This window comes from Cibotium barometz, chromosome 20, assembly GCF_041138505.1.
Source record: "Cibotium barometz isolate CiBa-2024 chromosome 20, ASM4113850v1, whole genome shotgun sequence".
NCBI lineage: Eukaryota > Viridiplantae > Streptophyta > Polypodiopsida > Cyatheales > Cibotiaceae > Cibotium > Cibotium barometz.
The window spans coordinates 28,713,788-28,741,766 of NC_141065.1; the positions used below are offsets into that span (position 1 = coordinate 28,713,788).

General features: G+C 45.6%; 1 protein-coding gene across 2 annotated transcripts in view; it reads right to left on the reverse strand.

Annotated features, from left to right (window-relative positions):
• LOC147627753 (uncharacterized) overlaps nt 1-27,049 on the reverse strand; it is a 60,807-nt gene extending 33,758 nt beyond the window's left edge. For both annotated transcript variants that reach the window (XM_086814708.1, XM_086814707.1), the window contains exon 1: nt 26,786-27,049. In XM_086814708.1, the coding sequence (XP_086670834.1) occupies nt 26,786-27,011 (226 nt within the window). In that variant the 5' untranslated portion in view covers nt 27,012-27,049. The remainder of the gene's footprint in view (nt 1-26,785) is intronic.
• Between the last annotated feature and the right edge of the window lie 930 nt (nt 27,050-27,979).

A 27,979-nucleotide genomic window follows, 5' to 3' on the forward strand; every position in this document is an offset into this window, starting at 1 on the left:
TCTTGTGGTGCTGATTTGGTTGGCTTCACAGATTCTGATTGGGCAAGCTGTATTGATACTCGGAGGTCTACGTCTGGATATTGCTTCATACTTGGTTCTGGATTGGTTTCTTGGAAGTCTCAAAAGCAGAGGACTGTTTCTGCTTCTTCCACCAAGGCTGAGTATAAAGCAAAGGACTGTTTCTCAAAAGCAGAGGACTGTTTCTGCTTCTTCCACCGAGGCTGAGTATAAATCCTACCTTCTCTCCTCTACTGAGACACTTTGGATTCATCAGATTCTGGAGCATTTGTGCTGTGCGGACACTTCCCCGGTTACTATTTTCTTGGATTCTCATAGTGCTATTGCTCTAGCACAGAATCCTGTGATACGGGGACGATCCAAGCATATTGAAGTGCATTATCATTTTGTACACGACTGGATCGAGTTGGGCCTTCTTCGACTAGTCTACTGTTCTACCAAGGACAATGTGGCTGATCTCTTCACCAAACCACTTCCGAGAGCTACTATGGAGGTGTTACTTCAGCGTGCTGGTATTGGACCGCCCCTCTGGCGCTGAAGAGGAGGTGTTGGATTATATCATCTCCAGAGGGTCTACATCATCTTTTTTCATGCTTGTATTGGCCATTTATGAGGTCCTGCATTGGCATATCTTAGCAGAGATTATTCAACATTTTTTCTACCATTTTTTTGTATTTCAGGCATTTTATGTAGCATTTTATGCTACTGCCATGCTGTCGGCCTACTATAGCTGGCCGACCAGCATCCTGAGGGAGTATATAAGGGTTGGCTCCCTTTCCCTCGATTCATCTCATTTTTCAGCATTCAGTTGAGGTCATTAGCAGCTGCAGGGTTGTTTCCGTATGGCGTACGACGGCTTATCGTACGGAATACCGTACGGTACGTACTCGTACTGATTTTTTCCAAAAAAAAAAAATCTTAAAATTTCCAAAAATAAAATTTTTCCTTTTAAAAAAAAGCTTTTTGATAGGCAATGGTCTTTCTTTTGCTTATCTATGGCTGTTTGAGCTTCCTCTGTACTATGATGCTTTCCTCCTTTCTAAAATACTCCATATCTAAACTTGGAAATACCTAAGTTTATAAGTATTTTTTTAAAACATTGTATTTTATTATACGATAAGAAAAAAATTTATATCGTACCATATTTTCCCGTACGGTATCGTATCGTACGAACCATACGCATCGTACCTGACAACTATGAGCAACTGCTACTGCTTCTCACCATTGTACAGCACCTACGGGCTTCCCTCATGCTCAGATTTCAACAATAAACATCAGTTTCCAGCATTTACAAGTCTTGTACCTAGGCCTACATCTGTGTTTTATATTTCCTTCACTTTCTTTCAGGACACCTGGCAACCTTTCAACTCCTCTATTGATCCTCCTCCACTAAAACCACTACCCCACTTTGACTTGTTTTACCAGGACTGAGGTCGATTGTAGGAGTTGAATCCTTTGAGCCAAAGACTTCTCCACTGTGGGAACTACATGGCAAATGCTGCTAAATTTGCTTAGAAATACCTGAGTCACCACTGACCTGTCTATGGAATCCTTTCACACACCATCTCCGTCATTCCGGAACCTTTGAACCTCCTGAGGCGATGTTGGAGCAAACTTCCGTCTTCTTATGTGGAAGGGAACCCCTAGCAGCCAGTTGAAGCCCAAAACTCCATTTACTTCTTTGATTATACATGTCATTCTTCCCCAGAGAACTCATGGGTAAAACCTGTATATGCCTTGCATAGACTGACTGCTAGGATGACTACAATGCTGATGCAAGCTATGTGCAACCCTATATGCTATGCAAGAATGCAAATGGATGGGTTACTGATGCATGCCTAAGGGGAAAACCCTAAGGATGGCCTGCAAGATCTTGAGAACTAGATTTAATTGAGCAGAAGCGACTAACATGATGACTTTACTGAATGACTTGTGAACATAAACTAAGGCTGCTTACCCTATAAAGCTCTGATACCAATGTGACATGCGGGGAATTGATCATTGATCATAGTAAAACAACCTTAGGCTTAACTACACTTCACTTAATTATACTTAAGAGATGAACAATGGTATCAATGCAATGCAATGCAGCTATATTAAATGAATGGTTACAATGAAGATCTATAAATAGATCTATGGCTGTACTAAATGAATATCCTTCTCAAAATGAAAGAGATATGCTGAATGCTGATGGTGAATGATTGTTTGTTCCTTTCTCCACTACAGAGGTCCACCCTTTGGATGCCGGCTTTCCTCTATGTAGGAGGCAGGAGAATGACTAAATGCTGCCTACTGATTGTATGCTGACTGTACTGTTGATCCCCTTTGCTCCATAGGATGGAAACGTTGGGAGACTGGAGGTCCAAAGATCATAGACTGAACGAATGATGCTGAAATGATGCGATTCTATTTATATGAATGCTATATATATACCTTCATAAGGTCAGAAAAATATGAACTTACAAATTGAGAGATTTGAGAAAGAAATAATAGTGAAGAAGGACAAAGACAAAAACAAAGCATTTGAAAGATCAAAAATAAATAAACTAACAAACCTAGCTACTAAGGAAAGGAAATCAAAAGATAATATCAAACGAAGACTTTTAATTAAGACATTAACTGAAAAACAAAAAACAAAAAACAAAAACAAACAAACAAAAAACAAAAAGCAAAAACAAACAAACAAAAAACAAAAAACAAAAACAAACAAAAAAAAACAAAAAACAAAAAACAAAATAGCAAAACAGAGAACTATAAACTCTAGACTTAAAGCACTAAGAACTAGAACCAAACATTAAGCTAAACTTTAAAAAAGACTTCGACTCAAAAGTGCAACCATTAACTCCAATGTCTGTCCGAACATGAAGTGTAGGTTCATCAACTCGATCATGCATAGCGTGGACAATAAGCTATGACATCCCTACTCATGTCATCAGTGCCCAAGAGTAGGTGCAGGTTTGTATAAGGTTAGTCCAAAAGAACATGCTTTATAAAACCAGCGAACTTTATGAATGCTATGCTGCTGGTCGGGTACTGTACAGCAGTAGGCCATATGTCTAGGACTTCACGACTACATTAAATGCCCATAATCCTGTTGTCGGCTGCTGATAAATGCTCATGACCTGAGGTGATAAATGCTCTAGATGCCCTTAATGCTTTATGTGCTGCTGTTGGGGCTGTAACAGTCCCATACACATGCTTATGTTGTGATATACTACTGTAAATGCCTTGGATAATTACTTGAATGTCTTAACTTAATGATCTACTCAATGCTTATGAGCGCTAAGAATGCCATGTCACTTGTACACCTACTAGGCGTGCATGTGACAAGCAAAGATTGCTGATTTTTTTGCTGATTGGATTGCTGAAGCCCTCTTCTAGGTGCTGAGGACAAGGATCTACAGCTTGGAGGGATCTTCCTTCTTCCTCTCCTTTCAGTTTCCTACCCTCCCACCCTTTCTTCTTGCTGTGCATAGCCTGAGAGGAGGATTTGCTGATTTTTTTCAGCACCTTTCTTAAGAGAAGGTTTCTTGTTAGAGGACATGGCTTCACGAGGTTTCTCTACTGCTGCTCCTTCTCCTGTTGGTACTCCAGGACCATCTAAGCCTGGATCCCCTGCTCCAGCTCCACATGTGGTTCCTATTCCCAATCTTTCCTCTCTTGAGTTTCTCTCATCCAGGTCTTGCTCCCATCCCTACCCATATACCATCCTACAATCCTCCCCAAGTCAGTGACTCCATGAAGCTTACAGCAACCAACTATTATCCTTGGTCTTTCTACACTCAGTTGTTGTTGGAAGGAGCTGGTGTGTGGATGGCTATCTCCACACCTCACTTGGTGGACACTGCTTTGAGAAGCATATTGGATGCTCGGGCTCGTCTTATCATCATCCATTGCAGGACTCCATCTATACATGCACAGTTTGTCTCTACCCAAAGTAATGCTCATTAGATGTGGACACAAATCCAAAGGAGGTATGGGAGAGTTTGGACAATGAAGATTGCCAAATTGGAGTCAGATCTGGAGAAGCTTACAATCAATGAGTCAGATAACTTGATTGAGAAGATTGGAGAGTTCACCCGTATCAAGCTACAACTGGAGGAGTTGGGGAGCACCATCAATAATCCCATCCATAAACTTCTTGGTAAATTGCCAGCTTTCTTTGATTCTTTCAAGGATAATATTTATTTCCGTGATCCTCTCCCCCCTTTTGAGGAAGCCAGGAGTTATTGTCACCAGCCTGGACATTTCCCAGTCTGAAAGGGGTCTGGTGGACTCCAAGATCTCTAAATATTTGGAAAGTACAAGCTTTGGGAATGGGGGATTATCCTAGAATACAAAGGACCACACTCCTAAAATTTAGGAGAGTTGCTATGTTTGGCCCGACTCCGATGGAAATTCTGTTCGCGTCATTACATCTGGAATTGAGCAAATACCTAGAGTTGGCAAAGTGCCTATGACAGAATGTCTACCAGTTGGGATATTTTTAGAGATAAAGTTTATGGAAGGACCCATCTCTTAGATTGGGACATGTGGCAAGGAGGTGGACCAAAGTGAGACAAGTGGCCTGACACTTGTTAGAAAATGGATCAAAGTGAGACAAGTGGCCTCACACTTGTCACTTCAGCTATTGTGTGGCTTTCCACTTGTCATTGTAGCCTTCTCTTGCCATTTTAGCTCATGGGAGGCCCAAATCTATAAATTGGAGCCCTCTCTCTTCATTAATGGAGGCTCTCTTGCTGCACACCAGCCTCTACCACCGTTGAAGGTTTCCCTAATGATGGCTACTCTCTTTCTCTCTCACTTGAAGGCTGCCCATGTTGGGGACTGTTTTGGAGGCTTCCATCACGAAGAAATACTGAAAGCAAGGGTATTTAATCATTTATTATGATTTCTAGCCATTGTACTTGTTGTACTAGCATTTGTACTTGTTGTACCTACTGTACCAGCCACCGTACCGGCTGTACCAACCACTATACCTACTGTACCAGCCACTATACATGCTGTACCAGCATTTGTACTTGTTGTACCTACTGTACCAACCATCATACCAACTGTACCAACCACTGTACCTGTTGTACCAGCCATTGTAACTACTGTACCGGCTGAATGGAGAGTTGTACTTGCTGTACCAGCTCTATTGCATGAAGACCTATGGTTTTTGGGGAAGAATCAGTACCCACACGGAGGTATATGGATTATATTGTTGGCTCGGCATTTCTAGAGCCTATGTTCCAGCTTGGTTGCCTCGTGTTGGGCTGTGTTATGGCATTTGTATATGGATAATCCGGCATCTCCCGTGGGGAGAGTAAGGCCCTCAAAGCTTGTACATGATATCATTCTCCTTGGGTATTAAAATACTCCAAGGGGGGGGGGACGGCCCATTCCGGCCTCTATGCGGTGTCACACGTGCAAGCTCCATCAGCATTTGTGGATATTTTGTCCAGCTTTATGTTTTATGCAAAGTGATGATGGATATGTGTGAAGGCTGTGGCTATGTTTAAATGTTTTGATATGCATTGATGGTATCAACAAGTGTGTCAAAGGCCCTAGTCCCCCGGGCACCCGCCGCGAGTTACATTGGTATCAGAGCATAGGCTTTCTTGGAAGCGGAGGCTTCCTTCTATCAATAAGGAAGAGAAAAGATCTCGAGTGGGGACCACACTTACCATCATTGCTGTTAAGCATGGCCAGCCGCTTCATAGCTTATGAAGCAAGAGCATGAGCAGTAGACAGCTTGTTGATCTAAGGATTTATGAATTCACAAAATTTATCTTGGAAGTATGGAGTTGGCTTTATGTGCACACGTTTAGCACTCTTTCCATATGGATATTGTGGATTATATTATCAAGCTTACAAGCAAGCTATATGGAGATATATCTCGGGTTATCGTAAGGATATGGTGAGGAGATCTTTCTTTTGGCTTCATGACCAACCTGGCAAAGAACAGCTAAGTATACTTTGAGTTTGCAAAGTTGGTGCTTTTGCTATTTACTATGAAGTGTTTTTGATGTTCACTAACCCTTGTATAGCTATGCAAGGAGAAAGGTGTTGGTGTTTACCTTGAGATGGTTTCAAGGAAACACTGTTTATGGCTCCCTTTAATGGGATGAATTCTTTTCATGGCTCCCTTTATTGGGATGGATTATATCCATGGAGATTTCTTTCTTGGACGAGATTTATATAGATATTGGGCTTCACAAGCAATTTCTATGGACGAATCTGTCCGAGTTTATAGAGAAGAAATCTTTGGATATCTCATGGATATGATGCTTTTATGGATAAAGTCCACCTCTACTCCAAGGTGTGTGGTTAGCACGGAGTATGTGGTAAGAGTTATGGTATACAAGGATTATGGTATACAGGTCTATGGATTCCTGACTTCTTTTCTAGGAATTTGGATCCATCCTCAGGTTTATGGATTTTATTTATGACTCCCTTTTACTGGGGTGGATTATTCTTTTTGGCTCCCTTTATTTGGGATGCATTGGACTTATGAAACTCATGATTCACATACCCTGTGTAGTGTTCTCTTGTCCTACGTGCTCTCTTGCAGATTGTTTTTACCATGTGAGGGTGGAACAATAGAGAGCAGATGGAAGGGAACATGGGCACTTCAAAGGGTAGTGACAAGCACAACATACCCTGTGTAGTGTTCTCTTGTCCTACGTGCTCTCTTGAAGATTGTTTCTACCATGTGAGGGTGGGACAATAGAGAGCAGATGGAAGGGAACATGGGCACTTGAGAGGGTAGTGTGAGTTGGTGGCCGAAATGCCTAAAAACTATGTGTACCAGAAATGCTTATGGAACACCAAGTTATCTATGCCTGCGAGTGATTGTTTTATCTTGTTACTTGAGCCCACCTCTCATCCAAGGTGTGTGGTCAGAGTACCAACACGGAGTGCAAGTGGTAAAGTGGACATGACGGGACTTATGTCTATGCCAAGGGTCATGTGGACCGATGTCTTGTTGGCATTAGACTTATTTTGTCTCGCCCATTTACTTGGGACATGGATTATGATATCTGGACTTATGGGACTGTTTTTGTCTCGCCCATTTACTTGGGACATGGATTATGATATCTGACTTATGCGACTGATTTGTCTCGCCCATTTATCTTGGGACATGTTTATGATATCTGGACTTTGTCTCGCCCATTTATTTTAGGACATGATATTGGTATTATGGAGACTTGTTTGGTCTCACCCATTTCTTTGGGACATGGATTATTCTTCAGTTATATTAAATTTTTGAGATTTTCTCGTCTCGGCCAATCGATGGGACATGATTATATCTTGAATATATGGCTTGAAGCTTAAAGTTGCAGACAACTTTTAAGAAGCTGGGGAGGATGTCACCAGCCTGGACATTTCCCAGTCTGAAAGGGGTCTGGTGGACTCCAAGATGTCTAAATATTTGGAAAGTACAAGCTTTGGGAATGGGGGATTATCCTAGAATACAAAGGACCACACTCCTAAAATTTAGGAGAGTTGCTATTTTTGGCCCGACTCCGATGGAAATTCTGTTCGCGTCATTACATCTGGAATTGAGCAAATACCAAGAGTTGGCAAAGTGCCTATGACAGAATGTCTACCAGTTGGGATATTTTTAGAGATAAAGTTTATGGAAGGACCCATCTCTTAGATTGGGACATGTGGCAAGGAGGTGGACCAAAGTGAGACAAGTGGCCTGACACTTGTTAGAAAATGGATCAAAGTGAGACAAGTGGCCTCACACTTGTCACTTCAGCTATTGTGTGGCTCTCCACTTGTCATTGTAGCCTTCTCTTGCCATTTTAGCTCATGGGAGACCCAAATCTATAAATTGGAGCCCTCTCTCTTCATTAATGGAGGCTCTCTTGCTGCACACCAGCCTCTACCACCGTTGAAGGTTTCCCTAATGATGGCTACTCTCTTTCTCTCTCACTTGAAGGCTGCCCATGTTGGGGACTGTTTTGGAGGCTTCCATCGCGAAGAAATACTGAAAGCAAGGGTATTTAATCATTTATTATGATTTCTAGCCATTGTACTTGTTGTACCAACATTTGTACTTGTTGTACCTGCTGTACCAGCCACCGTACCAGCTGTACCAGCCATTGTACCTGCTGTACCAGCCACTATACATGCTGTACCAGCATTTGTACTTGCTGTACCTACTGTACCAGCCATCGTACCAGCTGTACCAGCCACTGTACCTGCTGTACCAACCATTGTACCTACTGTACCGGCTGAATGGAGAGTCGTACTTGCTGTACCAGCTCTATTGCATGAAGACCCTTGGTTTTTGGGGAAGAATCAGTACCCACACGGAGGTATATGGATTATATTGTTGGCTCGGCATTTCTAGAGCCTATGTTCCGGCTTGGTTGCCTCGTGTTGGGCTGTGTTATGGCATTTGTATATGGATAATCCGGCATCTCCCGTGGGGAGAGTAAGGCCCTCAAAGCTTGTACATGATATTATTCTCCTTGGGTAATAAAATACTCCAAGGGGGGGGGGGGGGGGGGGGGGGGGGGGGGGGTCGGCCCATTCCGGCCTCTATGCGGTGTCACACGTGCAAGCTCCATTTTCAGCATTTGTGGATGTTTTGTCCAGCTTTATGTTTTATGCAAGTGATGATGGATATGTGTGAAGGCTGTGGCCATGTTTAAATGTTTTGATATGCATTGATGGTATCAACAAGTGTGTCAAAGGCCCTAGTCCCCCAGGCACCCGCCGCAAGTTACAGTTATCTCCACGCCAAGTGCATGCTTCATGGAAAAGGCAAGTCGGAGTCTACTTTTGTTGCCTCTGACAAGGGAAAAGACAAAGGCGGAAAAGGGAACTCTAGCAACAAAAACAAAGGCAAAGGCAAGGGTAAATAGGATTCTAAGGAATCCAAGGACAAAAGCAATGAATATGATTACTGTGGCAAGACAGGTCATACTGAGGCTCGCTGCTTTGCTCGTCGTGATGATTCTCGAGCAGCCAAAGCCAAGTATAAAGCCCAAGATGCTTCTCGAGCAGCCAAAGCCAAGTATAAAGCCCAAGATGCTTCTAATGCATCTAACAAGGACAACACCAAAGATTAAAGGCAAAGTTTCAAAGGAGGGATCTGCCAAAGTTGCATACATGGCAATCACAAATTCGTCCACTTCTTCACAGGATTCACTCCTTGTGATCACAAATATGACTTCTCCTGAAGAGGTTAGTGACACACCTGAAGTGGTGGAATGGGTTGGTCATACTGGTGCTTCTACCCAAATGATCAATCAGGCCTATATCTTGGAGGACTACCAGCCTCTCTCTTCTTCAGTTCACATCGGCGACAACTCCTCACTTCCTGTCACCGGTGTTGGTAATGTTTCTTTGGGTTCCTCTTCCATCTTACATGATGTTCTACATGTGCAATGGATTTCCAAATGTAACTCGCGACGGGTGCCCGGGGGACTAGGGCCTTTGACACACTTGTTGATACCATCAATGCATATTAAAACATTTAAACATGGCCACAGCCTTAACACATATCCATCATCAATTTGCATAAAACATAAAGCTGGACAAATCATCCACAAATGCTGAAAATGGAGCTTACACGTGTGACACCGCACAGAGGCCGGAATGGGCCGACCCCCACCCCCCCCCCCCGGGAGTATTTTATTACCCAAGGAGAATAATATCATGTACAAGCTTTGAGGGCCTTACTCTCCCCACGGGAGATGCCGGATTATCCATATACAAATGCCATAACACAACCCAACACGAGGCTACCAAGCCGGAACATAGGCTCTAGAAATGCCGAGCCAACAATATAATCCATATACCTCCGTGTGGGTACTGATTCTTCCCCAAAAAAAACCACGGGTCTTCATGCAATAGAGCTGGTTCAGCAAGTACAACTCTCCATTCAGCCGGTACAGCAAGTACAGTGGCCAGTACAGCCAGTACAGTGGCTGGTCAGTAGGTACAGAGGTTGGTACATCCGGTACGGTGGCTGGTACAGTAGGCACAGCAAGTACAAATGCTGGTACAGCATGTACAGTGACTAGTACAGTAGGTACAATGGCTGGTACAGTAAGTACATAAGTTGGTACAGCCGGTACAATGGGTGGTACAACAAGTACAAGGACTGGTACAACAAGTACAAAGGCTGGTACAACAAGTACAATGGCTAGAAATCATAATAAATGATTAAATACCCTTGCCTTCAGTATTTCTTCACGATGGAAACCTCCAAAACAGTCCCCAACAGCCGGTATTCTTCATGGGCAGCCTTCAAGAGAGAGAGAAAGAGAGTAGCCATCATTAGGGCAGCCTGTAACGGTGGTAGAGGCTAGTGTGCAGCAAGAGAGCCTCCATTAATGAAGAGAGAGGGCTCCAATTTATAGAGTTGGGCCTCCCGAGCTAAAATGGCAAGAGAAGGCTACAATGACAAGTGGAGAGCCACACAATAGCTGAAGTGACAAGTGTGAGGCCACTTGTCTCACTTTGATCCATTTTTCTAACAAGTGTCAGGCCACTTGTCTCACTTTGGTCCACTTTCTTGCCACATGTCCCAATCTAAGAGATGGGTCCTTCCATAAACTTTATCTCTAAAAATATCCCAACTGGTAGACATTCTATCATAGGCACTTTGCCAACTCTTGGTATCTGCTCAATTCCAGATGTAATGACGCGAACAGAATTTCCATCGGAGTCGGGCCAAAAATAGCAACTCTCCTAAATTTTAGGAGTGTGGTCCTTTGTATTCTAGGATAATTCCCCATTCCCAAAGCTTGTACTTTCCAAATATTTAGACATCCTGGAGTCCACCAGACCCCTTTCATACTGGGAAATGTCCAAGCTGGTGACACCAAAAGTCTGTTTTCAGTATACAAAGCTCCTCATAAGGGACTTGGTGTGTATTTGATGATGAGGTCATCGAAGTAATCGACAGGAAGACTCTCTCGATTGTTGCCAATGGAGTCCATGATGGGGGTCTCTATAAGATCACCAATTTTTCTTCCCAGAATCCCTCACACTGATTCCCATATTCATCAGCTTTTCTCCCCCTTGATGGCTTTGGTTTTTGAGACAGATACGTCTCTATGGCATTCTCGCTTCGGTCATGTACCCATTGCTGCCTTACAGAAGTTCCAATCTAAGCAGGTTGTCAGCGGACTAGCCCAACTCAAGTCTCTCTCACATCCGCTCATCTTGCATGATGGGCAAGCATCAAGACTGGAGCTTATCCATGCAGATCTTGCAAGACCTATCGAGTTTGAGTCTCTCGGAGGGGCTCGATATTTTTCTTTTCTTGTGGATGATTACACTCGCAAAGTCTGGGTATGTTTTCTGGCTCGCAAGTCAGATGCTTTTGCCAGTTTCAAGACTTGGATCGCAATGGTGGAAAATCAGTTCGAGGGTAGAGTTTCATTCCTCCGAACTAATAATGGTGGCAAGTTTGTATCATTTGATGAATTCATTGCTTCGAAGGGCATTCACCGACAGACTACAATTCCTTACACTCCTCAGCAGCATGGAGTTGTGGAATGGAAGAACCGGACCATCAAAGAGATGGCTCGTGCTTTGTTGCATCATGCAGGTCTCCCTCCTGCTTTCTGGGGTGATGCTGTGGCTACCTTAGTTTATCTCATTAACCGCTCTCTCACAAAAGCAGTTGAGGGAATGACTCCAAAGGAGGCATTTACAAGACGCAAGCTTTCTGTTTCTCATCTACATGTTTTCGGTTGTGTTGCTTTTGAGCGTGTCTCGGATAAAAAAAATGACCACACTCGCATTGAAGTCAAAGAGGATGATCTTCACAGGCTACAGTCTGAGATCCAAAGGGTACCGCTTTTGGGATCCGGAGATTCATGACATCATCATTTCCCGTGATGCTTGGTTTGATGAGAGCTTGTTTGGTATCGATTCCTCTCCACCTAATGCATCTTCCAACTTTCTGGATGATCCATTCCCAGCAGATGGTAGTGATCTCATACCTCTTCCACGTCCAACTCCTCCTCCTCCTCCTCCTCCTCCCCCTGCTACATCCTCGGTGCCAACTGCTACTTTACAGCCACCAATTCCTGTTGCACCAGCTTCTACAGCTCCTAGTCCCTCTACAAGTCCTACTTTGACTCCGGGATTACCCTCACCAATGCTTACTTCATCACCACTTCCAGCAGCATCGGATGAGTCCTCTACTACAACTGGATCTTCTTCTTCACGCTTGAGAGGAAGGCTAGCCTACCTCGGTGGGTTCAGCAACTCTTTAGAGATTCTGGTCTCACTGATGCACACCTCCATAACCAGATCTCTACCACCACCCCTAGACCTCGCCGTTCATCTCGGGCTTCCACATCTCATCACACAGTGAATTATGCTCTCATGAGTTCTCTCCAAGAGATCGATGAGCCTGAGAATCCAGAGGAGGCTCTTTCACAACCGCAATGGCGGCAAGCCATGGAAGCAGAGATGGTCTCTATTGAGAGAAATAACACCTGGTCTTTGGTGCCACGGCACTTACATCGTCGTGTTATTGGTGTGAAATGGATTTTCAAAGTCAATCTTCACGCAGATGGTACTTTGGACAAGTACAAAGCCCGCCTTGTTGCTCGAGGATATGCTCAGGAGGAAGGCGAAGACTTTGATGAGACATTTTCTCCTACGGCCAGGTATACCACCATCAGCATTGTTTTGGCTCTGGCTGCTCACTTCAGATGGCCCGTGTTCCAGATGGATGCCAAATCTGCTTTTCTGAATGGAGAAATGGAGGAGGAAGTTTACGTCGAGCAACCTCTTGGTTTTGTGATTCAAGGACATGACACCCATGTGTATCTTCTGAAGAAGGCTCTTTATGGTCTCAAACATGAACCCCGTGCCTGGTATCAGAAGATTGATGCCTTCTTGTTATCTCTTGGCTTTGAGAGGGCACATGCTGACAGCAATCTCTATGTGCTTCTTTGTCATGGAGATATTTGTGTCATTGTTTTGTATGTTGATGACCTCATTCTTTCTGGCTCAAATACTAGATTGGTCACACAATTTCAGTCCAAGCTTTCAGAGACATTTGAGATGACTGATCTTGGCCTTCTACATTATTTTCTTGGGCTCAAGATTTGGCAGAAAGATGACTGTATCTTCATTTCTCAACAGAAGTATGTGAAGAAGCTGCTCTCACTTCATGGGTTGTCAAATTGTACACCTCTCTCTTGTACCATGGATCCCAATGCCAAGTTATCCAAGGAGGATGATACACCCTTAGTGGATTCCAGAGAGTACCGGCAGATTGTTGGCTCACTGCTTTACCTTACCAACACCCGTCTAGACATCTCCTATGCTATGAGTATCTTGAGCCAGTTCTTAGCAGCCGCTCGAAGATCTCATAGGTAGGCAGATTTGAGAGTTCTTCGTTATCTTCGAGGTACTTCGGATTATGGCATCACCTACTCCAGTGGTGCTAATTTGGTTGGTTTCACAGATTCTGATTGGGCAGACTGCATTGATACTCGGAGGTCTACATCTGGATATTGCTTCATGCTTGGTACTGGATTGGTTTCTTGGGAGTCTCAAAAGCAGGACTGTTTCTGCTTCTTCCACCGAGGCTGAGTATAAATCCTACCTTCTCTCCTCCACTGAGGCACTTTGGATTCATCAGATTCTGGAGTATTTGTGTTGTGCCGACACTTCCCCGGTTACTATCTTCTCGGATTCTCAGAGTGCTATTGCTCTAGCTCAGAATCCTGTGATACGAGGACGATCCAAGCATATTGAAGTGCATTATCATTTTGTACGCGACTGGATCGAGTTGGGACTTCTTCGGCTGGCCTACTATTCTACCAAGGACAATGTGGCTGATCTCTTCACCAAACCACTTCCGAGAGCTACTTTGGAGGTGTTACTTCAACGTGTTGGTATTGGATCGCCCCTCTGGCGCTGAAGAGGAGGGGTTGGATAATATATCATTTCCAGACGGTCTACTGCATCATTTTCATGCTTGTACTGGCCATTTATGAGGTCCTACATATGCATATTTATTTAGGCTTTTTTTTCCCATTTTTATGCCTTTTATAGCATTTTTATGCTATTATGGAGCTATCGACCTGCTACAGCTGGCCGAACAGCTCTCATGGGTATATAAGGGTGGTCCCCCTTTCCACTCATTTCATCTCATTTCTCTGCATACTCTTGAGGTCATTAGCACAGCTGCTTCTGCTTCTTATCATTGTACAGCACCTACGGACTTCCCTTGTGCTCAGTTTTCAGCAATAAACATCATTTTTCAGCATTTACAGGTGTTGTACCTGGGCCTACATCTGTGTTTTCTATTTTCTTCTCTTTCTTTCACGTACAACATAGAGAGAGAAGTGCAAAAATAGAGAGAGAGAGAGAGAGAGAAAAAGCTGTATTAACGTCTACTAGAGGCCAAACTCGACCTATGAGACAAATCAATGTACAACTGTCAATGTCTTCTGGATGTCCAGAAAAAAAAAGGACAAAATGAACATGAAATAAACTATGAAAGTACTGAGCTAGTGGGGGGGTGTGATGGATAGAGCACTACTGCTAGAGGCTCAGTATGCAACCTATATGCGCAGGGTATACAAGAATGCAATGCAGATCTGTCTAGCTCCAACCAGTACCATAATGGGGGTGTAATATGTGATACATAGGCGATGGCGAGGCAAAAATACCTCAGAGCATGATCTCCGGGTGCGAGTGTAAGTGAGCTAGCCGCTCCTGGATATGGTGCTGATGTCGAGCCCGTATCTCTGTGATCTCCCTCTGATGTAGTCTGGTAGTCTGGTAGCCTGGTGCTCTCGGTCTCCATCTGGCTCGAAGGTCCGCAGCGCGCTGAAGTGTAACCCCCTCCTATGTCAGGATAGGCACTGGGATAGATCTCTGGAAGAAATTAGTGAGCTGGAGCTGTCGCCCACCTCTCCCTATGGTATGAGTCCGTAGCAGTCTCTCTGTGGCGTTGTGTCTCTAGCAAGAACTGGCCAAATCTGCGCTGGTCTGCGGACTCCATGATCTAGCAGAGTGAGGGATGTCCACTGAAGATGGTGGTGTATCTCTCTCTAATGAGAGTATATGCTCTGCATCTGCATACATAATGTTCCTCACTCTCAACCTCCTCCTGGCATAGTCTGTATATCCTCTCTGCTCTGGGGATCCGTGCTGCCCTACCTGCCTCAATCTCAAGCTGGTGTGATGACACTTTGAGCTGGCCAATCACCACTCAGGCACTGTGAGGCATGTACACATCCATGTATCCAGGTCTCTGCATGTACACATCCATGTATCCAGGTCTTTGTATGAATCCATCCGCTGAGATACGCATAAACTGATCTCTGTAGTATAGCATCTTCGGCAGTAGAGGCTGACTAGGTGTAATCCAAGTCTCTTGAGTGTATCGCTGCCATAAATCCTACCGAAGGACTCTGTTCCTCTCACTGTGAGAGAGCTGGATGTGTGGTACATGTATATCATACTAGAAAGGTGGCAGGTGATCTATGTCAAGACCATGCTGAGTGAGCCACTGTATCATCTGTGAATACCATGATCTCCTATCTCCACTCTCTACGAGCTGCCTGGACGCCTCAAAAGCTCTATGTGAGAGTCGATCTGATGGCATATCTCTGATCCTCTGTATGAAGCAGATCGTCTGGAAGAGGGCCTCTACTAGCATAGGAGGTGCAGCAAACTCCGTCCGGACAATGTCATGTGGGACGGAGGGTTTGCTACGGATCATCCGTGAGAGCATGAGAATCTGAGGCCCCTCCATCTGAGACCATGTGGAGGTGGCGAGCCCGGGCGCCCATACTGCTACAGCATACATCAAAGCAAGGGTGACTAGTGTGTCAAACAACCACCCCTTCGTGCGGGGTTCCTGGAAGTGTGCCTGGTGACACTGTCTCTCTAGCATGGCCAGAGCTGCATACCCTCGTGTGAGTCTATCCCTGGCTGCCTGTGCCATAGTAAATCTTCCTAGCGGAGTCGTAAATGTAATCCCCAGGTACACATATGAGTCTACCACCTCTACCTGTCCTCCTACTAGTGTGAAGATGGCCTGTCGTCGAACCGGCCTTGAGGTGTGGAAAATCATGGCCTTGGTTTTCCCAAGGTTCACTGTAAGCCCCCTTTGTGTGCAGAAGTCTCATCGAGTGCATGGAGATGGTGCTGTAGTCCCATCTGCGACTCAGAGACCACAATAATATCATCTGCATATAGCATAATGTGGACTGTGGTACCTGAGATGTCTACCCCGTCCCCACCACCGTGACCAATGAAGTCAGCCACCTCATCAATGTATAGCCCAAATAGTGTAGGAGAGAGTGGGCATCCTTGCTTCACACCTATGGTGCTAGCAATAACATCAGATAGCCCCCAGGGCATCGTATGCGCTCGAAGACCTGCTCATATAAAGCATAGATGCCCCAAACCATCTCTGATGGGATCCCCAATGACTGTAGGCGCTGGAAGAGTCTCTCTCGTGGCACTGTGTCAAATGCTTTGCAGAAATCCACAAAGCAGCAATATAATCTCTTCTCCCGCGCCCTAGCCTGGTCAATCAGACATCTTAGAGTGAATATATGGTCAATAGTGGAGAAAGCTCGTCGGAATCCAGCCTGCCCTGGTGCTCGCAGTCCCTCCTTCTCTACATATGAGCTCAACTCTGCCTCGAGCATTGCGCCATAAAGTTTGGCCAATGTATGACCAATCATGATAGTCCTGTAGTTGCTGGGGTCTAGCATGTCTCCCGCTTTGTGGAGAGACACGATGGTGTGCATAGTCCACTCAGCTGGTAGGCCCTCCACTAGTGCCCTATTAAAGAGGTGAGCAACAAAGGGTCCCAGTGTGTCAGCTGCATAAATAAGATGCTCACTCTAAATACCTATGTGGTCAGCCGATCTCCCATGCTGTAACTGGCGGATAGCTCTCTCTACCATCAAGGCGGTAAAGAAAGTAGAGGTGGTAGGGCGGGATTCCTGTGGCTGTGGTACGGGCGGCTGCTGAGGGATATGGTAGAGGCTCTTTGCATGTGTGCGCCATGTGTGTGGATCCTCAATTGGGGTACGAGGGCGAGGCGCTCTCATCCTGCGCCATGCAGTGGCTGCATCTCTGCTCATGAGCAGGTGGTATATATCCCACTACTGTGCCTCCTCATATGCACGCCTCTTACGGCATGTGAGGATCATCATCTGTCGGCTCGCATGTCTCTATGTAATGGTCCCCAGTGCTCTCTGGGCACGGCGGTGTCTATATAGCTAGCTCTCTGCACTCATCATCATACCACCGATTTTGGGGCATGCTCCCAGATCTATCAGTGTGTGCAATGTGTGTATGATGGGGGTAGCTGCGGGTGGCGGCCGTATGTAGTAGAGACGATAGCTGGGTGGTGAGTGTGTCTAGAGGTGACAGGGATCCATCTGGAATAGCCCGTCATATACATGATGCTCATATATGTCTGCCAAGTCATGGGTGAAGTAGAAAGTTGTATGTGATGCCTGTGTGGGTTGTGTGGGTGCTGGTGTGGAGCTCGCCAGTGACAGTAAGAGGTACGTGTGATCCGCACCAATAGGACAAGGGGGGATGGTGAAAGATGTCACTGCCTGTGTGGTCTCCATGGACCCCATGATGTAGTCCACTGTGCTACCCCCCTGATCGTGGAAAGCATGTCAGTGCTCCTGAATCCTGCCACTGTCTCATCCCGTTATAAATAACGAGATGGTGTTGCGCTCCCAGCTCAAGTAAGTGATGACCATATCTGGTGTTATCCGGCCCCATGTCCTCTGACACCCTGCAGGCTCCCGTGTCCTCCACCTCTAGTGTGTGCATCACCTCGGGGTGCTCGAAATCATAAATGTCGCACTGTCGGCGTGCATTGAAGTCCCCCATAAGGAGGACTTCTCCCAGGTTGGAGTAGTGTATGATCGCATCTGAAAGGGCTGCATATGGTGACTCTCCCAATGGCCCTGTGTCCTCCTCCTCGCCTCTACTCTCATCCACTGCTGTCATGGCATATCTCGATCCTCTAGGAGAGAAGTAGCATAGAGCAATGTATAACACCCTGTCTGTTGAGAGCTGCAGTCTAATCCACATGTATCTAGCCTCCTGGTCACGTGCTACCACCTGTAGGCGCTCCTGTAGCTCTCGCTTGAAGAGTACCGCTATAGCTCCAGATCCTCTCGATGTGCTCTGCCGTGTGGTCTCCCTGTATGTAAACTCCCACTGATAGCCCTCTACTTTGGGTAGCCCCCTCTCTGGGCTTTGGTGCGTCTCTGTAAGTAGTATGATGTCCCGTCCCTCCATGACCTCCTCCATCCTCCCAGGATGTGTCCAAAGTGCTCCATTGCAGTTCCAAACTGCTATGTGTATCTGTGAATCTGGATCCTCCATCCTCCCAGGATGAGAGAGAGAGAGAGAGAGAGAGAGAGAGAGAGAGAGAGAGAGAGGGAGTCGGACATAGTATTGGGTCCTGAACACCATCTGTAGGGCCCCCACCACGAATGGTGTATTTGCTTTATTAGAATGATGTACAATAACGCAAATCTATAGATTTGATAATCTGTTCTTGACCTTTCACCTTCACCTTGGCTGTAGCACTTCTGTCATGGCCTTTGGAATACTTCAACTCCTTGTGAACGCTAAGATGAATGACTGAAATCTATGCTTGGCTATGTGAGGGCAAAAGAGACCAAAGGACCAAATATACGAGAGATCAGAGTAAATCACACAGCATGCAATGGGGATATATATATAAATGATAAAATCCAGTATAGGAGCTCTATGTGAGACTCTGAAGGAGCAGAGAGGGCTGCTGTACCAAAAACGCAGATAACAGTGCCAAAGTGAGCCTGATGTAAGTGCCGATATATGCCTGATGTAAGGCTGATGTGAGCTGAGATGTAAGCGCTGATGTAAGCACAGATGTAAGCGCTGATGTCCTGATGTAAGGCTGATGTGAGCTGAGATGTAAGCACAGATGTAAGCACAGATGTAAGTGCTGATCTCCTGATGTAAGACAGATGATAAACGCTGATGTCTGCTGAAGTGAAACGCTGATGACCGTTGAAGTGAAACGCAGATGTATGCTGAAGTGAAACGCTGATGATCAGCCCTGATGTAGGCAATGGAAAAACACTGTACACAGCTCTAATATAGGCGACCAGCAGAGGAGGTACTTGTCGTGAGTAAACTGAATGAAGATGTGCTTCCTATGTATAGGAAGGGAGGGTGCTGGTCAGCCAGCAGAGGCTGTCGGCCAGCAAATAAAGGTAAAGTAAAAATAACCAAAATAACCCTTTTTGGGTTGGGTAAAATACCCTTTTGGGTATATTTTCACACCCCCCCTCTCAGACCAAAAAGGGATCGTGAGAGAAGATGAGGGGAAAGAAAACTTTGGTTATCGAAGATGAGGACCATGTTTTTTGAGACCGGAGTAGAGGCTTCTGAGTTTGGGAAGTACTGGAAAAATGCCACAATGCAAGAGGTTTTCACATGCATGAACGCCCATTTTTGCATTTTCATTCACACATGCGCCCCAAACACAAAAACAGAATGCAATGCATAGGGAATGCAAGATGGAAAAAAATGCAATGCAGTGGGTTTTCACATGAGCTGTGCCCTCATGGGGTTTTCATTGACTCATGATAAAAATGTGAAAGGAGAGGAAGATCCCCCTGTCAATGTGCGGAGGATGATGGTGGTGGACCAATGCCAATCCGATCGCGAAGACGCTTGCCACAATGCAAGAGGTTTTCACATGCATGAACGCCCATTTTTGGGTTTTCATTCACATGTGCGCCCCAAACACAAAAACAGAATGCAATGCATAGGGAATGCAAGAAGGAAAAAAATGCAATGCAGTGGGTTTTCACATGAGCTGTCCCCTCATGGGGTTTTTAGTGACTCATGATAAAAATGTGAAAGGAGAGGAAGATCCCCCTGTCAATGTGCGGAGGATGATGGTGGTGGACCGATGCCGATCTGATCGCGAAGACGCTCGAGGATGGGGCGGTTGACGGACTTTGTAAGGATGTCTGCATGGTTGTCCGCCGTAGGAATGTACTAGAGTTGGATGGTACCAAGCTCAACCTGTTCCTTGGTAAAATGAAAATGGACACCCACATGCTTGGCACGATTAGAAAACATAGGATTGCCAGCAAGGGCAATCGCACTCTGACTGTCGACAAAGATGATAGAAGCGGTGTCAATGGGGACGCGCATCTTCGTAAGAAGTTGACGAAGATACATAGCCTTAGTGGTGGCGTCATAGAGGGTCCGGTATTCGGCTTCAGCGGAAGAACCTGCAACGGTATCCTACTTTTTGCTAGACCAAGAGAAAGGGGCAGACCCGAGGGAGTACAAATAACCACGGAAGAACCTGCAACGGTATCCTGCTTTTTGCTAGACCAAGAGAAAGGGGCAGATCCGAGGGAGTACAAATAACCACCATGAGAACGTCGGGAATCGAAATCACCAGCCCAGTCAAAGTCCATGTAACCACGCAGGATGATCCCACGACTGTAGTGAAGTCCATACAAATAGGTACCTGCTAGATAGCGAACAACCCTCATTGTTGAACTCCAATGTGGCCCCTTAGGAGCATTGAAATACTTACTTAAAATGGATGTGCAATAGAATATATGAGGACGAGAATTTGTGAACCAGATAAGTTTCCCAACCACTTGGCGGTAGGCTCACTCTTCATGTGGAGGTGAGTCCGCTTCCTTTGATAGTTTGACGGTGGGATCCAATGGAGTAGCCACAAGGATAGTAATGAGTTGGAGACAGTACTTCTGTTGAGACACAAAAATACCATCAGGATGTTGGACCACCTCCATGCCAAGGAAATATGAGAGAAGACCGAGATCAGTCATCTCAAAAGTTCGTCTGAGCTGTGCCATGATATCAACCATTCTGGCTTGATGTGACCCAGAAATAACGAGGTCATCGACATACAGCACTAGGTAGCAAACCATCCCCTGATCATTGTGAATATAGATATTGGGGTCATAGTGAGATGGTTGAAAACCTTGGTTGCGAAAAAATTTGTCAATGCAATGATACCACCCTCGGGGGGGCTTGCTTAAGCCCATATAGAGCTTTATGCAAGCGAAAGACTTTGTCCTCAAACCCGGGAAGTGGGAAGCCCGAGGGTTGGTCAACGTAGACCTCCTCTTCGAGAATGCCATTTAAAAAGACACTCTTAACATCCATCTGATAGACTGGCCATTTGTGGTGAGCAGCCAAATTGAGTAAGACGGATTGTCGTCATTTGAGCAGTGGGTGCAAAAGTCTCGTCGAAATCCATGCCTTCTTTCTGGCGAAAGCCTTGCACAACAAGCCGAGCTTTGTATTTGTCCAAGGTACCATCGGCTTTAAATTTGGTGCGGAAGATCTATTTGGTTCCAATGACCTTCTTATGACAAGGGCGATCCACAAGGGACCACGTGCCATTACAATCAATGCTTTCGAGTTCAAGTTCCATAGCCTATTTCCAGGATGGAAGTTTGATAGCATCTTTCCACAATGTTGGCTCATCATGCGCCACATAGTCTATGGAAAAGACACAAGCGAATGAGGCACAAGGAGCGAGTCTGGTGGACCGACGAGGACCATCCAAAGGGGTATCATGGGGAAGCATGCCAGAATCACACACAGTTTGTTGATACCAACGAGGTAAAGGGTCCCTGGGTGGCTGTTGGGAGGAGGAAGCCTCCTCAAGAGGTGAAGTTGTGGTGGCTGATGGGGTTCATGTGGCACAGTTTGAGATTCTTGTTCAATTGGTATGGGCAGCGGAAGGCGAAATAAATCTCGTTCATCGAAGACGATGTCTCGACGAACAAAGACTTTGTTTGATCTTGGATCAAGAACTTTGTAAGCTTTTGATTCAGAAGAGTAGCCCACAAAAATGAGCAACTCACTCCTTGGCTCAAGCTTGCCCCTTGTGTCATTTGGAGTGTGAGTGTATGCACGACACCCAGAGACACGAAAATGGGAAACGGTTGGCTTTTCGCCAAAAAATGCCTCAAACGGGGTCCTGGGGGAACAGCGACCGTGGGGCAACGGTTCAGAAGGTACACCGCAATATTGACCGATTCTGACCAAAGGCGTTCAGGTAGCTCAGCTGCAAAAAGCATGGAGCGTGCCATATTCATCACAGCTCGGTTCTTGTGCTCGACCACTCCATTTTGTGAGGGAGAGTTGATGGAGGTGAGTTGGCGTTGAATGCCCTGGTCTCGTAAGAACTTAGTAAATTCGTGGGAGATAAATTCACCACCATTGTCACTACAAGCAATCCCAATTGAAACGCCCATTTGATTAGTGACTAACCGAACCCATGTGGAAAAGTATTGGAAAGCGTCAGATTTATGCTTTAGGAAATATACCCACATGTACCTTGAATAATCATCAACAATCAGCAGGTAGTAGAGAGATCCATTCAAGGAAGGGGTTGGGGATTGGCCACTCAAGTCGAAATGAATCAACTTGAGGATTCCCGAAGCACGATGCATGTTGTGGCAATGGGGAGCGATGCTACTTACCCATTTGATAGGGCTGGCAGACATCCTTTGTCAGTTTGAGGCTGGGTATGCCTGCAACTAACTGGTCTCGAGATAACTCGCAGAGTGTGTCATAGGGTAGATGACCATAGCGAAAGTGCCATAGTCGTTCAATGTCGGATGGAGCTTGAATCACATAGGCACGAGCCCGATGAAACTCTGAACCATCAGAAGAAGGCTCAGTTAAAAAAGTAGACATCCGGTACAACCCAACCTTCTAAGCTTGACCTCTGGCAACAACAAGACTAGTAGTCTCATCAATTACCTCGACAACTCGTTTGTTGAAGTAAACTCCACGATCGAGTTGGGTCAATTGGGATACAGAAAATAAGTTGAGACCTAAATTAGGGACAAGATAAACATTGTCCAAGGTAGCCTGGTTGGGACCAATGTTAGTGTCAAATAATACGGTGCCAACAAATTTGATGGGCATTGTGTTGTTGCCACATCGAACTTCTCCCTTAGCAGGACGCTGAGAGATGAAAATGTCAGCATTGCGTGCCATATAGTGAGTAGCTCCACTGTCGACTACCCAAGTGACCGGATGACCACAGGGAAGAGTTGGATGGGCCTCAATGATGGGCACAGAAGGATTGTCAGGTAAATAACAGATCTGAATGAAGGCAGAGGCTTTCCCCCGTAGATGGCCTCATCTAGGCCTTTGTTTCTTCTTCCTTCTGGAGGAGTGGCCAGAGTCAACCTTAAATGTGACCTGAGCGATATTGGTCAAGGGGCCGGAATGAGGTGTAAGGGAAGACCAGTCAGACATCTCGTCCGAGGTGGTAAAAGAAACTGACTGGGAGGGTGGGGCTTGAGCAACCTGACCAGTGGATCGCCACTCACAGGATCGGGGCCAAGTCGAACCATTGCCTTGTTGCTAGGTCCTTGGCGGGGAGCTCTGCAGAGTAGGTGATGGAATATTACCCCCTCTTAATCTCCAATTTGGGGCATTGCTACCACCTTGGTTGTTTTGGCGGCGGGTGAAGGTAGTGGTGTTGGAGGTGTTGCCTCTATTTTCCTTGGCTTTAAAAACACACTCATCATCAAAATGTCCAGGCATTTGGCAATAAGTGCAAAATCTCTTCTTTTTGGGAATATTTTGCCATTGGGGAATGGGTGTTGAGGCAGCGTTTTTGGAATCAGTATTGTTGCCGGAAGGTTTGCCTTGATTACCTGAGTTACTATTCCCCTTCCTTCGTCCTTTTTGATTAGAGGTGGTATTGGACACAAGGGTGTCAAAATACGCAGCGGAAATGATAACCAAACTTGAGAGCACAAGAGCAAGTAGAGTGCAGAAAATAGACAGCACAAGAGAAGGAGAGAGAGAGGCGTATAACTCTTCTCTATATACAAGATCCCGAGGAAAACTGAATGAATACAATGTGGGGGCAATGGGGCCTATTTATATGGCCCCATGAGTGCAGTCGGCCAGCAGATGGACAGCCGACTGGACCTGAAATGCCCACGACCTGAAAATACAGCAGTCGGCCAGCATATCAAAGTCGGCCATCACTCGTGTGCAGTCGGCCAGTAGCAGGGAGCAACTGGGACTGCTTGTGACCAGTTGGCCAGCATCTGGTACAGCCGACAGGTCCTACACTGCCTCCCACACCTTGGAAAAATAGGGAAAAATGGGGAAAAAATACGGGGAGTGAGGAAAAATGATAAAACATCTATACAGGGCGGGCACACCCACAACACAGGCCTTGGTGTCTGATAAAGACAGGAGATGACTTCTAACAACCCCTCTCAGCTCCTGGCTGTGAAATCAACCCAAGGGAGCTGGAGTAAGTAGCAAGATGTCACCAACCAAGATCTTCTCACGTACAAAGTGATACTGTATCTCTATGTGCTTGGTCCAGGCATGGAAGACCGGGTTCCGAGCAATAGCTATACAACTCTGGTTATCGCAATGAGACTTCAATGGCGTCTGCATAAAAGAGCTCAACAGCCCCACGGAGAAGCTCAAGTCCAATCTGGTGTTCATGAACCAGATCAATGAACCAACCAACTTCCAATACTGCGAGGTATCAACTGGCTCACAAGGATCATTAACAGTTAACTTTGTGTTTGGATCCATCGGCGAAGTAATAGGCTTGCAGTTCTCCATCCCAATCTCCATCCCAAAGGCCTCAAGCAACTCATGAACATACTGCTGCTGAGAGACAAAAAACCCGGTCCGGTTGGTGGCAAAAGGTATTTAATACATTTTGCAAGGCTGCCCCTCCTTGGGTTGGCCTTGGGGCTGGCCTTAGGGCTGGCCCCTACTACATGGATGCAACTAGTATGCTATTGATGCATTCTACTCCTAGGCTAACATCTACATGCACCTACATGAGGCCTACTTGCTGAATTCTCCAAAGTGGGTTAAGAGGAATGACCTGACAGACCTCTATGGCTGGGAGACTTACCTACGTAGCTCGTGCCTGACATGTCCCAGATTGGGCTCACAAAGGGGTCACGGCATATGACAAAATATCCTATGAAAGTACTACTTCTGTACATGTTTCTTGCCCTGTTGATGAGCCAGTCTGTCACCGTGTACCACAATGCATGGGTGCGCGTGACAGCATTGCTTGATGACTTGCTTTTTGCCTCAGCCCCCCACTGAATGCCCTTTGTTTGCTAGGAGGCGTGGCACCTTGTTTGTATCTGAGATGGGGGGGTATGATGAATTCACACCATAAATTTGTGATATGCGTACTTAATTCCTCTTTCCCCCCCCCTCCCCAAAAAATAACATGAGAGAAATATATGTAAGCATGTTCCTCAGGTAAAGTGAGAGTAAAAGACTGGTAAATGGGGAACAAAAGACCCCTCCCCAACAAAGGGGGAGTAAAAGCCAAACTCTTGCATTGGCATTGGTTTTTTTGGCATATACGTACTCTAGCTACTTTGATTATGTGTACATGACTTGGCAGCGCACATAGTGAATTCCCCTGGCTAGGCTCTTGATGTACTCTAAGCAACGGTTGTTCTTCTCATTGAATACAAGACATCCTAAGGGGAAGGGACTAGCCTAGTTCTCCCCCTCTCCAATGTGATGTATAGTGTACTTGCAAAGCATGCTTACTGCACTGTTGTTGTTTCACTTTCGGTGTGGTTGACTGACTCAAGTAAATAATTTGATATTAAAAGCCCATCTGTGAGCCATGATGAGAGAGAAAAAAAAGGCTATGAGAGTGAGTGGAAATCACCAAGGATAGTGTAGGATGCACTCCCCTATGAGCGTGTGGGGCAGGGCGCTATAAAATCTATTAACATGATCATATGTGGATTTGACCTTTGACCACTTGCTTGAGACACAAGACTTGCTTACATCATTGCTGACATCACAGTACCACAATGGTCATGCTTAAAGACATGATTACATGGCGTGCTCACTGGAGACATGATTCTTTACAATCTCTACCTGGTGGGAAAAGTTCCCAGGGTAGCAGACAACATGTTCAACACTCTAGATGCTCGGAATCACTCTGAATACATGCTACAATCAGCAACACAAGTCGTAGCAGTGTGTGTGTGTGCCATAGTCACATGGGACGCAAAATGGGGACGGAGAACGGGAACAGAAAAGCTTGAGAATGGCCATTCCCTGTGACTATAGAGTGACATGGGACGGGAATGGGAACGGGAAGATGCTGCCATCCCCAACATTCCTAAGTCTAAAAATGCCCATTCCCTCTGACTATGGTCTGTGCGCGCGTGATTCTGGGCACTGTGGACCATCTACTTCACCCGGAATCAGCTCCACTTTTGTGGTTACCCTGTTCCACCTGCTCCCCATTTCCATACTGCTCTTTTCAGGTCTCTCCGTGATTGCTTCGATCTCAGAGAGCTCTCCCTTCAGCAGTTTGAGGTGTTTTCACACTATTTATAGCTCCTTATTCATAGCACCACCCACATCGTATAAATGTACAGTAGCTTCACACTGTTTTCATTAATATATAGTGGCTTCACAAAAAAAAAGTGTGTGTGTGTGCGTGTGCTTGTGCGCGTGCATGGGGGTGGGGGAGGAGGAGGAGGGGAGAGGGATGGTGTACTTCTTTGTCGTATAGCCACAAGGGATGGCAGTGCTCTTACATCTGCACTACAAATACATGAAAGGATATACTCGTAAGGGTGTACTCCCTTGTGGTACTCTTAGTTGGCCGTATGGTTGGAAAAAATGCGTGGGTTAACTTGAACAGAAATTAGTATAACCTTAGTGGTAATACTGCAATTCAATGAGAACTCACCTAGCTCGCTGCTGCTTGCATCGTCGGTGGTTGTGGCGGTGCTCTTGCATATCCACGTCCCACGAGTCCGAAAGCGCACGCACGGGGGATCGCCACGCGGAGTCGTGGCCATGCGAGACATCAGCATGATGCATGGTGGGGCTTTGGGGAGCTTAGGGGGAATGCCCGAAAGGGTGGGCGTGTAGTGCCCACGAGTGTGTGATAGCAGGAAGCTCGAGCATGCCATCGTTGGAGCTTGGAATCCTGGCTCACACAGTAAATGCATATATATTATTATAACATTATTCAATTATAATATATATTATTATAACATTATTCAAATATATATTATTATATGCCTATATTATAATTGAATGATATCTAAAGCTTTCTCGGGAGATTGTTGAGCATGACAAATTACTATAATTACATCTTATCCATTATATTTATTGTACCATTGCAAATCCCATGTTGTTGGCCTAAAGCCCTTTGACTACTCTATTTCCAGGACATGGATCACTAAGTTTTAAGCATGATCAATAATGCCTTAAGAGGGTCTAGATAGAGATAAGCAACCAACAACTATCTTGGAGGGGACACATAGTTTTAAGAGTAATCCTCTGATGGGGCTACCATGTGTAGAACTAGGTGAATCTTTGTGATAAGACATGTACATTCGTACAATTACCGGATGAGGTGCCTTGAAATGAGATTACCTTCACTCTTTCCCCTTCAACTACTATTGAGCTATATTCAATGTTGTTGCTTGAAAATTTTGGTGAGTTACGATGTATTGAGCTTGCATTCTCAAGTCTAGTGTGTCTATTGTTGGCTCTCAAAAGGGATCGTACTTGCTCACTAGTGACACCCAGTTTACGTGGGGCCAGAGGATCACGCATCTATGTAGGTCGTCATAGACATGGTTAGTCCTCCGGCCAAACCTCTATAGTGGGTGACTGTGACTTAAAAAATATGTGGTGGAGGTATGGGAGGTGTTAAGTTGGTTGTGTCTCTTGGAGTGTTGCCTCAACATGACCTCTCTATGATGGCGAAGCTCCAATACATACATGCTTAAACATCTTGGTCCTCATACTAATGCATGACCTATGAGTGGGGGCTAAATCCGTTTCAAAAGAAATAATGAAATCTCACTAGTAGGGTGGGAATCTGAAAAAATAACGCTCATCATCCTCCACCTCACCTAGTGGTGCATGA